This window comes from Dermochelys coriacea, chromosome 12 (genome assembly GCF_009764565.3).
Source record: "Dermochelys coriacea isolate rDerCor1 chromosome 12, rDerCor1.pri.v4, whole genome shotgun sequence".
In the NCBI taxonomy this organism is placed as follows: Eukaryota; Metazoa; Chordata; order Testudines; family Dermochelyidae; genus Dermochelys; species Dermochelys coriacea.
The window spans coordinates 7,876,068-7,895,468 of record NC_050079.1 but is presented as its reverse complement, the minus strand read 5'-3'; the positions used below and the strand labels follow the sequence as shown (position 1 = coordinate 7,895,468).

At 44.6% G+C, this 19,401-nt stretch overlaps 1 protein-coding gene across 19 annotated transcripts in view; it reads left to right on the top strand.

Annotated features, from left to right (window-relative positions):
- The window catches only part of NLRC5 (NLR family CARD domain containing 5), a 91,925-nt gene that overhangs the window by 50,547 nt on the left and 21,977 nt on the right, over nt 1-19,401 (top strand). For 17 of the 19 annotated variants that reach the window (XR_006275204.1, XR_006275203.1, XM_043495218.1 and 14 more), the window contains 16 exons: nt 3,259-3,342; nt 4,006-4,095; nt 4,231-4,278; nt 4,746-4,817; nt 6,138-6,221; nt 7,282-7,365; nt 9,085-9,174; nt 9,310-9,372; nt 10,188-10,271; nt 12,535-12,618; nt 14,220-14,309; nt 15,032-15,097; nt 17,021-17,104; nt 17,216-17,299; nt 18,226-18,312; nt 19,295-19,375. Coding sequence is in view for 17 of the 19 variants with exons in the window: in XM_043495218.1 (XP_043351153.1) it covers nt 3,259-3,342; nt 4,006-4,095; nt 4,231-4,278; nt 4,746-4,817; nt 6,138-6,221; nt 7,282-7,365; nt 9,085-9,174; nt 9,310-9,372; nt 10,188-10,271; nt 12,535-12,618; nt 14,220-14,309; nt 15,032-15,097; nt 17,021-17,104; nt 17,216-17,299; nt 18,226-18,312; nt 19,295-19,375 (1,275 nt within the window). In the remaining 2 variants the exon portion in view is untranslated. The remainder of the gene's footprint in view (nt 1-3,258; nt 3,343-4,005; nt 4,096-4,230; nt 4,279-4,745; nt 4,818-6,137; nt 6,222-7,281; nt 7,366-9,084; nt 9,175-9,309; nt 9,373-10,187; nt 10,272-12,534; nt 12,619-14,219; nt 14,310-15,031; nt 15,098-17,020; nt 17,105-17,215; nt 17,300-18,225; nt 18,313-19,294; nt 19,376-19,401) is intronic. The other 2 variants (XM_043495217.1, XM_043495224.1) reach the window with 1 other exon arrangement.

Genomic DNA, 19,401 nt, shown 5'->3' with positions numbered 1-19,401 from the left:
GACAAGTTTTCCATTCCTCGGATCATCCTAGTAGCCCTTCTCTGTACCTGCTCCAGTTTGAATTCATCCTTTTTAAACATGGGAGACCAGAACTGCACACAGTATTCCAGGTGAGGTCTCACTAATTCCTTGTATAACGGTACTAAAACCTACTTATCCCTACCGGAAATGCCTCTCCTGATGCATCCCAAAACCGCATTAGCTTTTTTCACAGCCATATCACATTGGCAGCTCATAGTCATCCTATGATCAACCAATACTCCAAGGTCCTTCTCCTCTTCCGTTACTTCTAATTGATGCGTCCCCAACTTATAACTAAAATTCTTGTTATTAATCCTGAAATGTATAACCTTACACTTCTCACTATTAAATTTCATCCTATTACTATTACTCCAGTTTACAAGTTCATCCAGATCCTCCTGTATAATATCCCGATCCTTCTATGAATTGGCAGTACCTCCCAGCTTTGTATCATCTGCAAACTTTATTAGCACACTCCCACTTTTTCTGCCGAGGTCTGTAATAAAAAGGTTAAATAAGATTGGTCCCAAAACTGATCCCTGAGGAACTCCACTGGTAACCTCCCTCCAACCTGACAGTTAGCCTTTCAGTAGGACCCATTGTAGTCTCCCCTTTAACCAATTCCTTATCCACCTTTTGATGTTCATATTGATCCCCATCTTTTCCAATTTAACTAATAATTCCCCATGTGGCACGGTATCAAACGCCTTACTGAAATCTAGGTAAATTAGATCCACTACGTTTCCTTTGTCTAAAAAATCTGTTACTTTCTCAAAGAAGGAGATCAGGTTGGTTTGGTATGATCTACCTTTTGTAAAACCATGTTGTATTTTGTCCCATTTACCATTGACTTCAATATCCTTAACTAATTTCTCCTTCAAAATTTTTTCCAGGACCTTGCATACTACAGATGTCAAACTAACTGGCCTGTAGTTACCCGGATCACTTTTTTTTCCTTTCTTAAAAATAGGAACTATATTAGCAATTCTCCAATCATTCGGTACAACTCCTGAGTTTACAGATTCATTAAAAATTCTTGCTAATGGGCTTGCAATTTCAGGTGCCAATTCCTTTAATATTCTTGGATGAAGATTATCTGGGCCGCCCGATTTAGTCCCATTAAGCTGTTTGAGTTTCGCTTCTACCTCAGATATGGTAATATCTACCTCCATATCCTCATTCCCATTTGTCATGCTACTATTATCCCTAAGATCCTCTTTAGCCTTATTAAAGACTGAGGCAAAGTATTTGTTTAGATATTGGGCCATGCCTAGATTATCTTTAACCTCCAATCCATCCTCAGTGTTTAGCGGCCCCACTTCTTCTTTCTTAGTTTTCTTCTTATTTATATGGCTATAGAACCTTTTACTATTGGTTTTAATTCCCTTTGCAAGGTCCAACTCTACTCGACTTTTAGCCTGTCTCACTTTATCCCTACATGTTCTGACCTCAATAAGGTAGCTTTCCTTGCTGATCCCTCCCATCTTCCACTCCCTGTATGCTTTCTGCTTCTTCTTAATCACCTCTCTGAGAAACTTGCTCATCCAGCTTGGTTTACAACTCCTTCCTATGAATTTTTTCCCCTTTCTTGGGATACAGGCTTCCGATAGCTTCTGCAGCTTTGATTTAAAGTAATCCCAGGCCTCCTCTACCCTTAGATCCATAAATTCTTCAGTCCAATCCACTTCCCTAACTAATTTCCTTAATTTTTGAAAGTCAGCCCTTTTGAAATCAAAAACTCTAGTTGCAGATTTATTTTTGTTAATCCTTCCGTTCAGTTTGAACTGAATTAGCTCATGATGACTTAAACCAAGATTATCCCCTACAACCATTTCTTCTATGAGGTCCTCACTACTCACCAAAACCAAATCTAAAACGGCATCCCCTTTAGTCGGTTCAGCAATTACTTGATGAAGGAATCCATCAGCTATCGCATCTAGGAAAATCTGAGCCCTATTATTATTGCTAGCACTGGTCCTCCAGTCTATATCTGGGAAGTTAAAGTCTCCCATGATCACGCAATTTTCATTAGTATTTACTTTATTAAAAACATTAAAAAGGGCTCTATCCATATCCAAATTAGATCCCGGCAGTCTATAGCACACCCCAAGCACTATCGTAGGAGAGACTCTACTAGTTATCTTCCCCAATGTAATTTTTGCCCAGACGGACTCTGTCTTATCCATTGCATTGCTTCTTATTTCTTTACATTCTACCTCATCATTGATATACAATGCTACTCCACCACCTTTGCCTTTATTTCTGTCTTTCCTAAACAGCACATACCCTTCAATACCTGTAGTCCAATCACGACTACTATTCCACCATGTTTCTGTTATCCCTATAATATCTGGTTTCACTTCCTGCACCAGAAGCTCTAGTTCCTCCATTTTGTTACCTAGGCTCCTCGCATTGGTGTACAAACACCTTAAGTCACGCTCGCTCTTTTTTTTTTGGTCAACATTTCGAAAGGTCTCATTGTTCTTCAGCATCGTAATGAAAACTGATCTTGAAACCTCAGCATGTTTTGCAAAACAGAAAAGTTGCAATGTCTGTGACTCATTCATGGACTCATGCGTTGTCTGGGATTCATGCATTGTCTGGGACTCATTCATGGACTCATGCATTGTCTGGGACCTTGGTTCCTCTGCTGAACCTGGTAACACGAGGGCCAGTTTGAGATCCTCCTGATGGATGTGGCCATCTGACCTCTGGGGATGAGAAGCACCAGCTCATTCCAGAAACTACTGAACAGGCCTCAGACGATGAGGAAGTTCTGAGCACGATTCTCCTCTCGCTCATACAGGTGTAACTCAGTTGACTTCAGTGGACTTACTCCAGTCAGTGGGAGGAAACTTGACTGGATTCGAGTTAGAGTTGCAATGCTCTGGATCCTGTCAGTGGCCTTGCGCCCCTCAGGTTTTAGGCCTGAGGCCTGGACTACACTATAAAGTAGGGCTGACGTAAGTCACAGTGCGTCAACTTATTTGACAAAAAAGGCAAGGAGGAGACTGGATGAGCTAGCTGCTGCTTTGATTTGCATCCGAGGATGCCGGTGTGGGGACTGACATTAAGGGAACAGACCATGAATATTATAGAATCAGAGAATCACAGGACTGGAGGGGAGCTCGAGAGATCATCTATCCCAGTCCCCTGCACTCATGGCAGGACTAAGTATTAGCTAGACCATATTATTTTCTTCTGAATGAAAAAGAAATATCTTCCTTTAAATCCTAGTTTGTCAAATAACTCTCTGGGAGACCAGGGAGTTGGGAAGCTGGTTGGACTCCTTCCAGAGCTGAAGGCAGTGAGTTTCCTAAAGTAAGTGATCACTCATCATTATGTAGCTTGTTTGAAATATTTGGCTTAATTCCCATCCTTGACTTACCCTGTGGATAATTGTTTAAATCTGTGCAAAATAGGTGTAAAATGCTATCAAACTGGACTTTTCCACTCACACACAAGGGGAGAGGCGTGTTTGACACCTAATTTGTGTAACACTCACTTGGACTGAGTTACATTTGCACAGATGGAAATGTGGACAGGCGGTGCAAAGTGGCAGAGCGTCAGGCCCTTAGGGTATGCCTACACTGCAGCTGCGAGTGTGCTTTTTAGCTCGCCTAGACACACACACGCTAGCTTGAATGTGCTAAAAATAGCAATGTAGCCAGGGGTAGCGTGGGTGATGACTTGTGGTAGCCGTCCGAGTATATAGCCAGTGGTCCAGGTGGGCTTGTACTCAAGCGGCTAGCCTGAGCTGCCTCCAGTGCTATTCCTGGCTACAGCTCAGTTTTTCTTGACTGTCTAGCAAGTGTCTGTCTTCGCAAGCTGGGAAGCATGCTCCCGGCTGCAGTGAGATTGTAAGTTCCTCAGATTAAGGACCATTTCTATTGTATCTTATGGCATTGTATAAATCATTAATGATAATGAGGATGGGGATTTAATCCTTTGAAAATAATGGTTTTATTCCATCTCTTCCTCTAGGCTGAGTGGCAATCAGATATCCTTGAGTGCTGTGTTTGGTTTAGCTCAGTGCTTATCGGCACTGGAACATATTAAATCAATAGACATCAGGTACGTTCGGGGCTCTTGTTGCTGTGTTTTCCCATCAGCGATGCTGCTTGAGACACGTGACCTTGGTTTGCAGTGCATGAAACGTGAGCACACCTCTCCCAACTGCGTGTTCATGGTGTTCTCTTTTGGTTACAGCCTGGGAAACGCTCAGTCGGTCCATTTAATCTTCTGGGAAAGTGTCAGGTAAAGATCCTGTCCTCCTGTCTGTCTAAGCATATCCTGTGTGCCATCCCCATAGTATCTAGATGTCCACGTTGCAATAGGGTGGTTTCCATGGGGTGTCAAAATCAGGGGTCCTTTTGGCTCTGAATGCTGGCTGGGAATAGTGGAGGCAGGGAGCAGCTGGGTGGTGTGGATGGGGGTGGGCAGCCGGGAGCGTGCGGGGTGGGGTGACAGGGTCCGCAGTGGGTGATAGGGGTGGGAGTTCACTTCCTCCTGGGCAGCCACCTGACCAAAGTGGTGGATGGATGTAAGGCACCCTAGAGGTTGGAGGGGTGGGGTGGCATGAATCTTCGCTCCTGTGCACAATGGCCCAGGGGAGGCTGGTGCGTGAGGCCACTGCACCGAGGCACGGAGCATCAGCTACCCATAGACAACACAGGGTTTTGCACTCGGTGCAGTTGACATGGTATCAAAACCCCTGTCCCCAGGAACAGCCGTACCAGATCTGCAGGAAAGTTCCAGGCTCATCCACGACAGTTAGAAAACGACCATTGCTTTCGGTATGGCACCTTTCCATTCTGGCTCCTTTTCCCATTTAGAAATGTCAGAAGAGCCATGCGTGGGTCACAATCATTTGGGGAGTCCTTCATCTCCAAGTGTTTTTCCTCAGCGGGTCTCTCCGTCCACTGCCTCGTTCTCATCCTAAAGAGAGATAGGGTGGCAGATTCTGCTTCTCATTGAAAGAGCTGCCTTGTATCCCTCTGGTTGGCCAGTCGCAGCTCTCAGAGCATGGGCAGAGGTGGAGAAAAAGGGTGGGGACCTAGCGGGCCCACAGCTGTTCCAAAACTAAGAGCTTTCTTGGGAAGATCTTTCTAAATGATTTGCTTTAGGGGCCTCACCTTCCCAGCTCCTCCACCACTGGAATGAAAAGAGATCTGGGTGCCTGAAATACTTGTCTATAGAGGCACATCCTCAGCTGATGTAAATTGACATGGCTCCACTGAAGTCAATGACAATTAATACCAACTGAGGATCTGGCCCATAGGGTATTATGCTATTCCTCCCCTGTACACACACACAGAATCATAATTCAAATGAACTAGTTTGCTAAGAAAACAGTATCGTGTGTTGTATAGAAAGTGTTTGGCTTGGTTGGAGCTGTTTCCCATGATCACTAAGATATACAGGGCCTGATTCCCCACTGCTTTGCTCTCATGGAGTGATTTATACCTGCCAAAGTGAGAATCAGAATTCTCTACTCACACTAGTGTTCTACCCACACTTTGTACAGGTGTAACTGACTGTTGAGTGTGAGGCAGCAGGGGATTAGGCCAGCTAAGGAGAAGGCCTTGGAAAGCCTGTCTATAGGGAAAAGCAGATGCTTTCTCACAACACCATTCCCTCGTTATGTAACCCTAACTCTCATTAAGGGAGCCCTGTGCAGCGAGAAAGCAATATACCCAGCCCTATTTTGAGGGAACCAAGAAGGCATTTGACATTGGGAAAACAAGTTCTGATTCCCAAAGGAATTTTTATTGCCAAGTAGGCAGCTCCATTAAGTCTCTTCACAAAGTGGTATGATCACATGGGGCCAGATGCTCAGCTGTTGTGAATCAGGAGAGCTCCGCCAAAGTCAATTGAGCGATCCGCATTTACACCACCCGGGGATCTGGCCCAGAATGTTTAGAACAGCAAAACCGTCACTCTGAATGCACTTGTGAAGTGAGCAAGGCAGTAGGTAGAGGGGCTGAGATTGGCTTTGAACCCCAGGCTAGCAGCTTGGCCTGAAACATGAGGCTTTAAGGTCTAGATGGAATTTCCCATGTCATCCCTGCTGTAGAAGGTAAATCTGAGGATCCTGAGTATGCTGTTTGCTTCAGTCTTAGGGAATGCACTGTGAGTCCCAAGGACATGGACAGGCTCTGCCAGATCCTTGAAAAATGCACAGGACTAACAGAACTTGAGTAAGTGCCAAGCATTGTGTAAGTGTGTCTATACGTCAGGCTGTCCTGTGCTCCTAGAAAGTGAAATCTGTTTGTATAAAACCAACGGGCCAGATCTCCAGCTGGTGTAAATCAGTGTCATTCTGTTTGCTTCATTGGATCTATACGCATTTACAGCAGTTGACGTTCTGGCCCGGAGTAACTAGGCTTTGTGCAGATGGAGCGCCTGGAGTGATGAAATCCATCCTCCCAACCCAGGGTCACTGAGCAGGACTGTGGAATGCCCTCGTCCTGCCAGAACTGCTCTTCCAGCCTATGGGCTGGAGTATCACCTTCAGCCCTCAGTGCTAGTTGCATGGAGTGTTTGGGGCCTCTGTCTCCATGTAAATGCAAATCTTATGACTCACCCCCATTGCAGCCTTCAGCATGGAATCCCCTCCTAAGGCACAAAAGAATTGTCTGTCTCTCCATCTGTGGTTCTTCCTCCTACCCTCACACACATGATCTCAGTGCCGTGTTAGATCTTCAACTGGCTCTCTGCACCACAAGTATACAAGTATCTACCCTCTGATAGCCTGTACGTGACCTCAGCGGAGTTAATCTGGTTTTACCCTAGTATATCTGAGAACAGAATTTGGCTTCCTGGAATTCTATAATTTGTGTGTAAATTCCCCAGGACACATGCAGTGCAGGCACACCCTTCTGTTCCCCTACCTATCCTAAATTCAGAGATAGTTACGGTCATTTAGGACTATTCTGATCTAGTTCTAGATAGTCTGGCCTCCTGTGTAGAACAGGCCAGAGACTCTTACCCAGTGATCTCTGCATCAAACCCATAAAGATGTCTGTAAAACTAATGATCCAGCCATTTTCATTTCTAAACAGTTTCCTTTGTTGTTCTTTTTTTGCTTGGAAGGGGTAACTCCCATATTCCAGTAAATGAAACTTAAACCTTTGAAGTCAAGGATTTCTGAGCCTAGTTTATATTTTTCAACAGGAATATATTGTTTTAATATCTTCTAACTGTGAAACTTGCAAGTCATTTCTAATCTTGCAATGTGTTTTCTCCCTGGCTTTGCAGATTATCTAGAAATGCGCTGAGTGATCAAAGCATTGAAAGGCTGCTAATGTCCCTACCAAATTTGCACAATCTGAAGCTACTGAGGTAAAATTTGGGGCTGTTGTTTTGACGGATGTCATGAAATAATCATTTTGAAATTGTAATGCTGCTGTATATCCTACCAGCATTAATAAATCATTGAATCATTCTACATTAACATAGGGAGAAGCAAACCAAGTCCAGAAATACTCAGAAACTCACTCACTCCAATTCCTCTCCTATTTCCACACCCAAACACAAACTAAACCTCTTTTAAGATACTGATATGGTTGGATGCCACTCTTGGTTTCTGGCTGCCACCAGATCCCCAAATCCCAAAATGCTACAAGAAAGATTGTTCTCATGTATTTACATCAGGAAGCAAAAGTGCTGGAGGTTCCACACTTCTTTTTTTCATGATTTCCAGCCCAATTATTGCAGACTCAGGCCATGTTTACACTAAGTCTTGACTGATATAGCTATGCTGGCAGAGCCCTCTAATGCAGGGGTTCTCAGAACAGCTTTTTTGGTGGTCTAAGAGTGTGGCCACCAACCCTCGCTTGTGGCCGCTCTGAAAATTTTTCCAAACCCAAGCCCTGCTGCCCTGGGCTGAAGCCCAGAGGTGGAGCCCAGGGCCTAAAGCCCAAAGCCTGATGAGCACACACTGGCCCCATGTGTCTGCCAAGGTGCTGTCCAGAACCCCCAGGAGGCTGTGTGGTGCAGGCTGCTGATCCCCTGCCGTCGGTGCCAGCAAACACCAAGGCAGCCAGGACCAACAGCTGGCCACTGCAGGGAGGGACCACTGCTTCCCTGCCCCAATCTCCACCCAGGAGGCTGTTGTGGATGCAGAAAAATCCCCAGGTAGCCACATGCAGCCACAGTGGCCGCATTTGAGAAACGCTGCCCCAGTTCAGACACAATGAAAGCTGTCAGAAGTTCTTCCCCCAGCATAAGTACACCACCTCCCTGAATGATATTAGCTAAGCTGACAGAAACACTCTTGTGTCGGCAGACTTGTGTTGGGGTTTTGTCAGGATAGCTATGACATTTTTGGGAGTGCGGGGTATTTTTTTTCATGCTCCAGCAAAACTGAGTAGATTAGACCGGGCCTCATAAGTTTTGGCTTATTTGATAAGCTTTGGGGCTTGATCCAAAGCCCATTGATGTCGCTGGGAGTCTTTCCATTGGCTTTGGAGCAGGCTCCTGGGTGCTTATCCAAAAAGAACACAAACTTTGAACCTTTTAGGGTTAGCCTACCACAAAATGTCTACGAGAAGAAACAAGGGCTATGAACTCCTGAATTCTGACCCAAACTTGGACAATGACTTGCAGTATAGCATTGGAGATCAGTCACTTAGAAGTCACTTTCCAAGCGTGTAGGTCAGCGTATCTGCAACTCATTTGCGCACAGAGCTGCTGCAGTTGTGTAGGTGTAAATGGCCACTTATCCACCTAAGGGATCGCTTGCATGTGCAGATACCTGATCTGCACACGTGCAAATGGATTTGCAGGTGCAATAAAAAAAAATCACACATGCAAACTAGGGAGCTGATTCACCACTGTGTTACTCTAGCTTTACATTAGTGAAGTTACAGCAGTATAAAACTGGAGCTGATGCAGTAGAGAATCTAGTTGTTCAAAGGCAAGCACAGTTTCATGCCTATAGTTTTGGAAACCAGGCCCTCTCATGTCTGTGTGTGAGTTTGTGGAAGTGACCGTCAAGTCCTACGTGTATGGAACCAACCTTCCTTAAAGATGAAGACTGATTTATTTTTGTCCTTCCAGTATTAGGAATAACAAGTTTTCACCAAATTGCACTCTCTTACTGGCCAACTCCCTCAACCTGTGTGAGCGAATCAGAGAAGTAGAAGTCAGGTAAGGAACTGAGACCTCCTCTCTCCCAAACAAATCAGCCATCATTGAATTCCAACTAGTGGAATTGAGAGCCTTGTTCTTTTTGAAGAATGTGGCTGTGGATGCAATGAGTGTTTTTGCTTGTGTTTGCTACAGGTCAAGCGAAAATACTTCTTTGCATTTAGCGGGGATGATAGAAAGCCAAGAAACATCCTGCAGGTCAGGCCTTACATTATTTATTTATAAGTTTGCTTCTTTTGCAGGCATTTAAAATGTTAGCATTTGTTGAAATCATATCGAGTGAATCCTCATTTGACTAAATAACAGCATGGATAAAATTTGCACCAGATAGTGTGTAATCCTTACTGATATTTTTAACATCGGGAATAAGAATTATTCTCACTCCTTGCATGGGCAGCACCATGTATCTGTGCATGTTGTACAAAAGTCCAGGATCCAGTCTCATGAGAAGAAGGGTGTGTTTCTGGAACACCTTGTAATCTATCAGTTGGAGCAGGAGGCTAGTAGTCAGGACTTCTGGGTTCTAACTGCAGCTCTGCAAGTGACTCATATGACCTTGGACAAGTCATTAGTAGCCAAGTTTTCAAAAGTGGCCTCTCATTCTGGGTGCTCAGCTTGAAGAACCCTTGTGTGTGATGTTCAAAAGTGCCCATAACTCCTGGTGAAATTCATTGGAGCAGGAGGTACTTAGTACCTCTGAAAGTCAGGCTCAAGGTGTCTCAGAATGGACACCCAACAACCAGTGACCACCTTTAAAAATGTGGGTCCTACCCTAGCTGTTTCCTTGTCTGAAAGATGGGGATAATCATTACAGAGGTCTTGAGGCTTTATGGATATTGCAAAGATCTTTACAATCAATGGTAGGGCAACATAGTCTTGTTAATTAATGCAGGCATTGCCCATAGACTGCTGTACAAGCAAGCGACTGGGAATTTGTAGCTTTCAGTGCAGAGGCTAAGTCAGTGCAAGGCAGTTTCTCGGGAAATGTTTCTCACACGTCTGTCTTCAAACAGGCTAACTGACTGCAGCATCGGTCAGAACGAGGTTGAGGAACTCTGCCGAATCCTTGAACAATGTGGCCGTCTTGCAGAACTGGAGTAAGTGGGCTTTGAATTTCCACTGTGGTCTTAAAAGGAAGGTGAACAGAGCCAGTGAGAGAAAGCTGGGTGGATAGAGATAGGTGTCTCCATACACTCATGAGCCCCATAGGCTCACTCTGTCTGGATATCCAGTATCTAACAGCAGATAAACAAAGAGAGAAGTGAAAGGAACCCATAATGCTTACTGGGGTGAGTTGATCTGTTAGAGAAGAGGTGCCTCCCCCGGTAAGAGTCCATTATGTAACAAAGTCATGGTGGGTCACAACTAAACTGCATGTGTGTGTGGCCACCAGCAGAAGCTGGCCATTTGGGTTCTAGGTCTGTCATTTGCATTGCAGGAGGCGGGTAAGTGTAACGAACTTGCAAACGGTTAGCAGCAAGTGTGGGATGTGATGTCCTAAAAATGACACTTTGCGTGAGGATTTTTTTCCCAAAGCGACTGCTGGAGTCTGCCGTGTATGGAAACTTAGGAGTGTGCGCCCGAGTTCATTGCTGGTGAAAGGTGCTGGGGCAGCCAGCCAGGAGACAGAACTCCTCAATATATTCTCAGAACAGGAATGGCATAGGCAGGAGCCGTGCAAGCTTTCCCTGCACTGCCTTCTCAGCGTGGCCTAACCCAGACCCGGAGGGCCCATTTACCTGGTCCAACCCATACTCCCTCCATCTTTGGGGATCTGTGGAGATTCCTGGTACACAGAATCCCCAGGAGACAGCTCAATCCCACCCAGTGGTCCCCAACCTTTCTGTGGGAATAGCACATTCCTATCCCAGAAGACTGTGGCAGGCACCAGACACCCCGCCGCCGAAATGCCGCCAAGAAACAGCAACGCTTCTCGGCAGCATTTCGGCGGGCGGTTCTCTGGCGGCTGCGCTTGGCAGCAGCATTTCAGCAGCGCGGTGTCCTGTGGGCGCACACAACTATCCCAGCGGGCACCATTGCACCGGTGGGCACCGCGCTGGGGACTCCTGATCTCACCAAGGCTTCTGCTCTGGGCTAATATACATCACTGTCTTAGAGCCTGACCCACTGCTCATTGAAGTCACTGGGCGTCCTGCCATTGACTTCATTGGGCTTTGGATCCGGCTCTTACGGCTCAATCCTGCAAGGTGCTGAGCACCCTAAACTCCTCCCGAAATCAATGGGTTTGAGTTATTGGATCAGACCCCGACTGGTAAAAGGACTTGAATAGTTTTGTTATCTCAGGGTTCTCACTGTGAGGCTAGGTTTGTGAGGTAGTTTTCTATGACAATGTCGTGTGTATAAAATCTCTTTGCTTTCCAGTGCTCCAGTTGCCCAGAAGAACTGTAAACAAACTCAGCTTTTATTTGTTCAGCTGCACATGGCTAGCCAATGGCTACAGTTCTTGGTCCCTTCAATCGAGACTATACCATGAAATGCCCATTGTAATGAGGGAGAGAAAAGATGGTGCAGTGTGGGACTTGGGCTACCTTCTCAGGGCTGGGATGTAGGCAGCCAGGCCTAGTGATTAGTGAGGGTTGGGGGAAGGGGCGGAGGGTCCCCACACTAGCCAGGGTTCAGAACCAGAAGGTCAGGAGCCAAGATCTTGACTCACAAGTCAGAGACCAGGAATGAGGAAAACAGATGTTCAGGATCAGGAGACACAAGCAGGTAGCACTGGATGAGGAGCAAAAGCAGGATGGAGCCCAGTTGTAGGGACAACTTCCAACCCTGTTCCTCCTTCTGCCTTAAATAGAGGAAGCAACTAATCAGGATCTCTGGTGTTGCTCCCATCAGGGCCCAGAGTGGAGTCTCCTATGTGAGCTGGGCTTCAAGAAGTCCCAGTCACCAGTGGGTGGAGGGTTGGAGCAAGATGACCCCAAGGAACTCTGCGAACCTGGGTGTAAAATTAGATATTATTATTATTTGTAAATTGGCAGCCTGTTTTACGCATTGTAAGAAATGCTTTCCGCCATGTGAGCCTTTAGATTAATACATTGAACAAACTCCTTGTGCTTTCATTGAAGACAATCGGTGTAATGTGTCAAGAGGGTACCAGATTATTCTGCTCCATTAGCCAGAGACTTGGGTGACAGGACAGGAACTTCCTAGTAGATAATCTAAGTAATGTCTTTTGTGGAACACCCATGTTCTAGTTTCCACCATGTGCTGCTGGGCAGGGCGTTGGCCCATGATGTTTGGCTGTGAAGTACCTGGGAACCCCAGCAAGGGAGTGCTCTGGCCTGAATTTCACACGTGAATTTGGTTGATTGTTTTTTACCTTGTTCTCTTCCCTTTCAGTCTCTCTGGGAATCAGCTCGGCAACGAGGGGCTGAGACGCTTCTTGGATCACTTGCTCCAAATGCATGTTTCCCGCTTGCTGAAGTAAGAAAGCACCCTGGGAACTTGGGGACTCAGAGCATTGGTGCGCCTGCTCTCAAGCTCATCACCAAAAGCAGCAGAAGACAGGAGGGGCCGAGTGGGGAGACATTCGCCTCCTAAAAAATAGCAGCACGTGTGGGACTAGTGGCCACCCTTGTCCTGTCTGATTGGAGAGGCCAAGGATTCAATGGGCTGTGGGGATTTGACTGCCCCTGGGACTGTTCCTGGTGGTCCCTCCAGGTCAGGAGTGAGTCATGTAGAATCTGATCAAAAACCCAGTGAAGTCTCTCCACTGCTTTCAATGGGAGTCGGATCAGGCCCTCGGTAGGGCTGTATTGTGAAGCTTTTATTATTAATTATTATGATTATTAATCATATTATTATGATAGTGCCTCAGGTCAGCCAAGTATGGGGCCCTCTTGTGCTAGCTAGGCACTGTGCAGACAGAGCAGGAGACAGCCCGTGCCCCGAGGAGCTTAAATAGACAAGACATTCAAGGGAAAGGGGTGGAACACACCAGCAGCGTGAGCAACGGGATGGCAGCAAATGTTAGTCAACCATGTCGTGTTAGATTCACGGCGGGGCGGGTGAGGCATTACTTAGAAGGGGATACGCAAAATAGACAGAAAAGGGAAGGGAATTGGGAAGGAGGGTGAGCAGAAGAAGGCAGGAGAAAAGAGGGTAAGCGGGACAAGTGTGGAGTGAAAGTGATGGGAAGAGACACTGCCTTCTTCCGCTCACCCTCCTTCCCAATTCCCTTCTCTTTTCTGTCTATTGGGGTTGGAGCAAACAGCCAGTCAGCACTGGGCAGAGAAAGTCCACAAAACAGGAGGAAGTTCTGTGAATGTACAGAGATCACAGCTTTGGCTGCATCTGCCCCTGCGGGCTGGAGTCTCTGGCTGGCGCTTGAGCTGTGCCTGTTCCACAGATAAACAGAGAACTCCAGTCTCCCCTGATTCATTCAGCAGCTTTCTGCAGTGGGTGGAGTCTCTCAGTGAGAGCTGCTATTTTAGTGGCACTTCCTGGCAGGAAGTCCCATCTGCTAATACGGCTTGAGATGGCGGGGATGCTGCTCAACCCATGAATGCATGGGAAAGGCAGGAGACTGTCATGTAAGTGCAGTTATGCCCATGCAGTGAAGGAGAGACTTTGCCACAATATGTTAGGCATAAAGGGAGGTACACACAAGCATTAAAGGGGATACAGACCCTTTAGTCTCTCACAGATTTGAAAACTCTGAGTGTCCCTTTGCAAATATTCATTCTTCTCAAATGTCAGCACAAGACTCTTTAGCTATGTCTACACAGCAAAGAAAAACCACAACCGGTCCATGCCAGCTGACTCGGGCTTTGGGGCTGTTTCATTGCTGCATAGATTTCTGGGCTTGGGCTAGAGGCTGGGATCTAGGACCCTGCGAGGGGGGAGGCTCCCAGAGCTCAGGCTCCAGCCCGTGAGCTCAAGTTGGCTGGCACAGCGCAATTGCGGGTGTCTAGTTGCTGTGTAGACATAGCCTTATGCTGACAGCACCAAATTGCATCAAATATAACAGTAGCTGTAACTGAGATTTCTAATACTATATGAATCATCATGTTCTATTGTTGTAGCCTCAGCCATAACAAAATATCTCAGGATGGAGTTCTGTATCTAATCAACACACTCTCCACATGCAGAAATGTAACGGAAGTTCAAGTCAGGTATGGTTTCTTGTCATTAATTCTTGTTTCTCACTTAATTATCCTAAAGTTTATATATTGATTACAAAGGCCAAATTTTCAGCCAGCTTAACTTTTTGTGTGCATGCACCCATTCCTACAAAATGTAAATTTGTGTATGCAAATGAACTCTTGCATATGCAAATGAACTTTTGCATATGGAAATGACAAAGTTAGCTGTGCAATTACCTTATTCCGTAGGTGCAAGTCCTTTTTATATATGCAAATCTGGGCATTGTGTGTGCAAATATAGACACATGTACATTTTCTGATGGGCACTAGCCCACCTCCGTTATCTGAAAATCTGAATTTTCATTTTAGAATTCTCTAATTTCTATGTGACACTGCCAAAAATAATCCTTGATTTACTGAATTTGGGTTCGTTTTTTTATCTCTTTCATGCCTTACAAAAGTATAGTCCACGGGCAATACTGATTTTGCTCAACGTTAAAATCTGCTAAGCAGGTTCTTGCTTTAGTTCTTTATTTTTCAGTTGCTGTTTAGTTTTCATTTTAGAGGCTTTGAATGCAATGAATCCCTAAGACAGTTGCATGCAAACACATGCTAAATGTAAACACATATCAGGTACACAGTTGCAGGCATATTTTGCACAGGCAGTTGTGCACCTAAACTAAAAGTCTGGCCCCTTGGAGACTTGTCCAAAGAGCAGAGTATCCTAAACTTGTGTGGTCTTGTCTGTGCAGTTTGTGCTCCAAGGCAACATCACTCATCAAATTCACAAGAGAAGATGAACCAAGGAAGATTTTGAGGTAATTGTATGAGTATTTTGTGCGTGTTTCAATCTCCTTTAAAAAGCTAGTGTCTTCCCCTCTTTAGCGAGAAGAATGAAAAGCATCTCTTTGCCCTCTAGATCCTAAGGAATTGCATGATATAGTATCTGTAACAAATGGCATATTCATCAATTCCAAGGCTAGAAGGAACCATTATCATCATCTAGTCTGACTTCCTGTATAAAACAAGCCATGGAATGTCCCCCAAATAATTCTTAGAGCAGAGCTTTTAGAATAATATGCAGTCTAGTTTGAAAAATTGTCAGTGATGGAGAATCCACCATGACCCTTCGTAAATTGTTCCAATGGTTCATTACTCTCATCATTAAAAATGTATGCCTTATTTCTAGCCTGAATTTGTCTAGTTCAACTTCCAGCTATTGGATCGTGTTACACCTTTCTCTGCTAAGGGAGCCCATTATTAAATATTTGTTCCCCATGTAGATACTTATAGACTGTAATCAAGTCACCCCTTAACATTCTCTTTGATAAGCTAAATAGATTGAGCTCTTTGGGTCTATCAATATACGGCATGTTTTCTAATCCTTTACTCATTCCCATGGCTCTTCTCGGAGCCCTCTCCAATTTATGAACATTCTTCTTGAACTGTGGCCCCCAGAATTGGACACTGTATTCCCACAGTGGTCACATCAGCACCAAATAAACTCTCTACTCCTTCTTGAGATTCCCTTGTTTATGCATCCCAGAATCGCATTAGCTCTTGAACTCCCAGTGTGATGATGTGGCCAATGTTCAGCTACTTAGCCACCAGGACGCCCAAATCTTCTTCAGTCACTGCTTCCCAGAATGGAGTCCCCCATCCTGTAAGTGTTGCCAACGTTCTTTTTTCCCAGATGTATACATTTACATTTAGCCATTTTAGGATGCAGACTGTTTGCCTGTGCACAATTTACCAAGTGATCCAAATCTCTCTGAATCCTCTTTGTTTACCACTCTCCCAATTTTTGTGTCATCTGCAAACTTTATCAGTGATGATTTTATGGTTTCTTCTAAGTCATTGATAGAAATGTTAAATAGTGTAGTATCAAGAACCAATATCTGCAGGATCTCACTGGAAACACACTCACTCAATGACGATTCCTCATTTAGAGTTGCATTTTGAGAACTATCAGTTAGCCAGTTTTTAATCCATTTAATTTGTGCCATGTTAATTTTATACTGTTCTAGTTTTTTAATCAAAATGTCATACAGTACCAATTCAAACACCTTACAGAAGTCTATATTATGTCAACACTATTACCTTTATCAACCAAACTTGTAATCTCATCAAAAAAAGATATCAAGTTAATTTGACAGGATTTATTTTCCATAAACCCCATGTTGATTTGCATTAATTACATTTCCCTCCTTTAATTCTTTATTAATCGAGTCCCATATCAGCTGCTCCATTATCTTGCCTGGGATTGATGTCAGGCCTATAATTACCTAGATCATTCCATTTACCCTTTTTAAAAATTGGTCCATCAGATATTTCCTCCTGGTTTCCTTGCAATAATAGTCCCTTCATATGAGAGAGAGAAAAATCTGCACACACTCCCTCTGTAGCTCGAATCTCTTGTAATTCTTTATCCCACCAGTCTCTGCTATCCCTTGTTCATCTCTTAACTCTTAATCGTCAGTAGTTATCCATCCCTGTGCTTCAATTACAGAGGAGTATTTTGTGGAAGGTAGAGGAAAAGAACCATCATAATAGGCTGCATCATAGCATATCAAAGAACTCTTTTAAGATTTTACCAAAAATCTTTTTCACAGAGTTTTAGCACTTAGATGTTGTCTGTCCTTCCTTTTTTCTCAGAAGATGCTGCAATACCTGTGATTTCTGGATCAAAGGGACTAATGACTGAGAAGGAACTAATACAGTTTTCTTCCCCATTCTTTCAGACTAACGGAGTGCAACTTTCAACCAGAACACCTGCCAAAGCTGTTCTCTCTACTGCAAAAGTGCACCAACCTGACGGCGTACATGTGAGTTACATACTGCTGAGAAATCTGGCATAGACTGAACTTTGCCTAACAATATTTTGTTAGGGTTTTAAATGTTTTGAAACCTTTCTTTGCAATGATCTATGATTCTAGATCAACAAACAACAACATGACAACCAAGGCGGTGGAAGATCTCTTGCGGGCACTGAGGAAAAGTCTGGGGACGTTGCGAATAAGGTACAGAATGGTTCCAGTGCTCAGTGAGTCAAACCCACTTTGATTCTGATAAGCTAAGATCCAATTCTGCTGAAAATAACATCTAAGTATGGAAGGCAGAGGGGCTGGGATTTAGTTGCCATCTGAGTCAGCAGTGATTTAACGTTTGTCTGCACACGGAAGATATTGTGAAATAAGCGGGGCTGTGAATTTAGAGCACAATAGCTGTTCTACTGTGGAATCGTTATTCTGGGCTATTTCCCACTGTTGACAAACTCTTTGTGTCCAGCATGGCATAAGGGGGCACTCTGCTGCTGGCAGTACCCAGGATATTAGAGAGACAAGATGGGGGAGGTGATACCTTTTATTGGATCAGCTTCTGTTGGTGAAAGACAAGCTTTGGAGCTTACACAGAGCTCTTCTTCAGGTCTGGGAATGGTACTCAGGGTGTCACAGCTCAACATAAGGTGGAACTATTTTGCTTAGCATAAATAGTTAACGCATGTCTCAAGGGACCATTCAAGGTGAAGTGACCTGTTAAACACCTCTCCAGTCATAGGGGGAAAGGGAAAAAGAACCTGTCCCTGCAACATTTTATTTGAATAATTAATTATTTACTTCCTGTCCCAAAGTATTTTGCATTGTTACTGTTGCCATCTTCTACCCTGTGGTGGAGAGTAAGGTCTTACACCATATCCTGCCTTCTCATTGCAGCTGGTGGGAAAAATGGAGAAATATTGGGGGTAAAAAGAGAAAAAATTGAGGTTAACGTTCCTTGTTTCCAGTTTGTACTGTGCTTCCTCCCCCGAGGTAGCCCCTCTGTGTCTGGTGAGCTGAGAACCAAGGGCTGTACAGACACATATGGAGATGTAGCATTGAGATGGGAGTAGTTTAGATAAACGATGCTTATGAAATAAAGCAAAGCTGACTGTGTTTTGAAATTGCAGCATTGCAGAGCCATGGGTGCGGAATGAAAGTATCGCTAGCCTTCTGCAGATGGCTGTCCAACCCCACGGGAATGTTATAGAGATCACGTAAGTGGAGCCTGAACAGCTGCTTGTCACAGATCCAGGGCCTGTAATTCCCCCTCAACAGTCCAGGAAAGACACTTGCTCTCAGGCTTCTTGGTCCCCAGCTGTCACCTCGCTTGGGTGGAGACATCTCTCCCTTCTACCCAGGCTCCACAGCTCCCTGGTTATGCTGTGAATTCACCAGCAAAGGCAGGCAGCTGAAGCAGGCCTGCTTGCTTTCTCTTCAGAAACTAATAACAACAGTATAATGGCCTTAGAATCATAGAATACAAGGCTTGGAAGTGACCTCAGGAGGTCATCTAGTCCAACCCCCTTAGCCTTCAGTTAAGCTACAACTCTTCCTATGCAAGTTAATGTATTCTTAGGGTAAAAGCATGACAAAGAAAAAATTAAAACAATAAAAGAATCTATGTGCATGCTAATAAGCTTAACAGAGATCACCCCAACTCCAACATGGGCTCTGGCAAACCCTATCCAGATGTCTCTTCCATGGTCATAAATTCATAACAGCCTTAGCTCAGACCTAGCACGCTCAGGACAAGTTTAGTCCATCCAGGTCTCTGAAGTTCCTAACATTTCCATTAGTCACTTCTCTAGAAAAGTTGCATACAAGCCTACAGGAACACATAAACAATTGCATTTTTATACAATGGACCCCAAAAACTCAATTCAGTAAGATTTAACTTAATTCAATAAGGTTTCTCTGGGATCTTGCAGGAAATTACCATCTGTCACACTGCTGTTTTCAATCCCTTTTCTAAAAATAAAAATCTGTGTTTGGAAACCAGCTTTGGACGAATGCTGTCAAGTCCTTAGGCATAGATGGTTTCCAGTCATTCAACAAGTAAACTCTGATTGCCTGCGCTCTTCTGCTCTGTCCCATTTTGTGGAAACAAACTTTGCTACAGGGCATTTGGAACAATTTGTATCATGCACCCAGCAAGGTCTGGGCCTGTGATGTATTGTCATCTCCATCTTCTCCTAGGATATCAAAAGATAAAGGTCTCCTTCGAGTGGGCGTGGGGTTCCCCTGTCGAACGGAGAAGATGGAGTCTGTGGTTAGCAGGTGAGGAGATGCATCTGGTTGTGCTT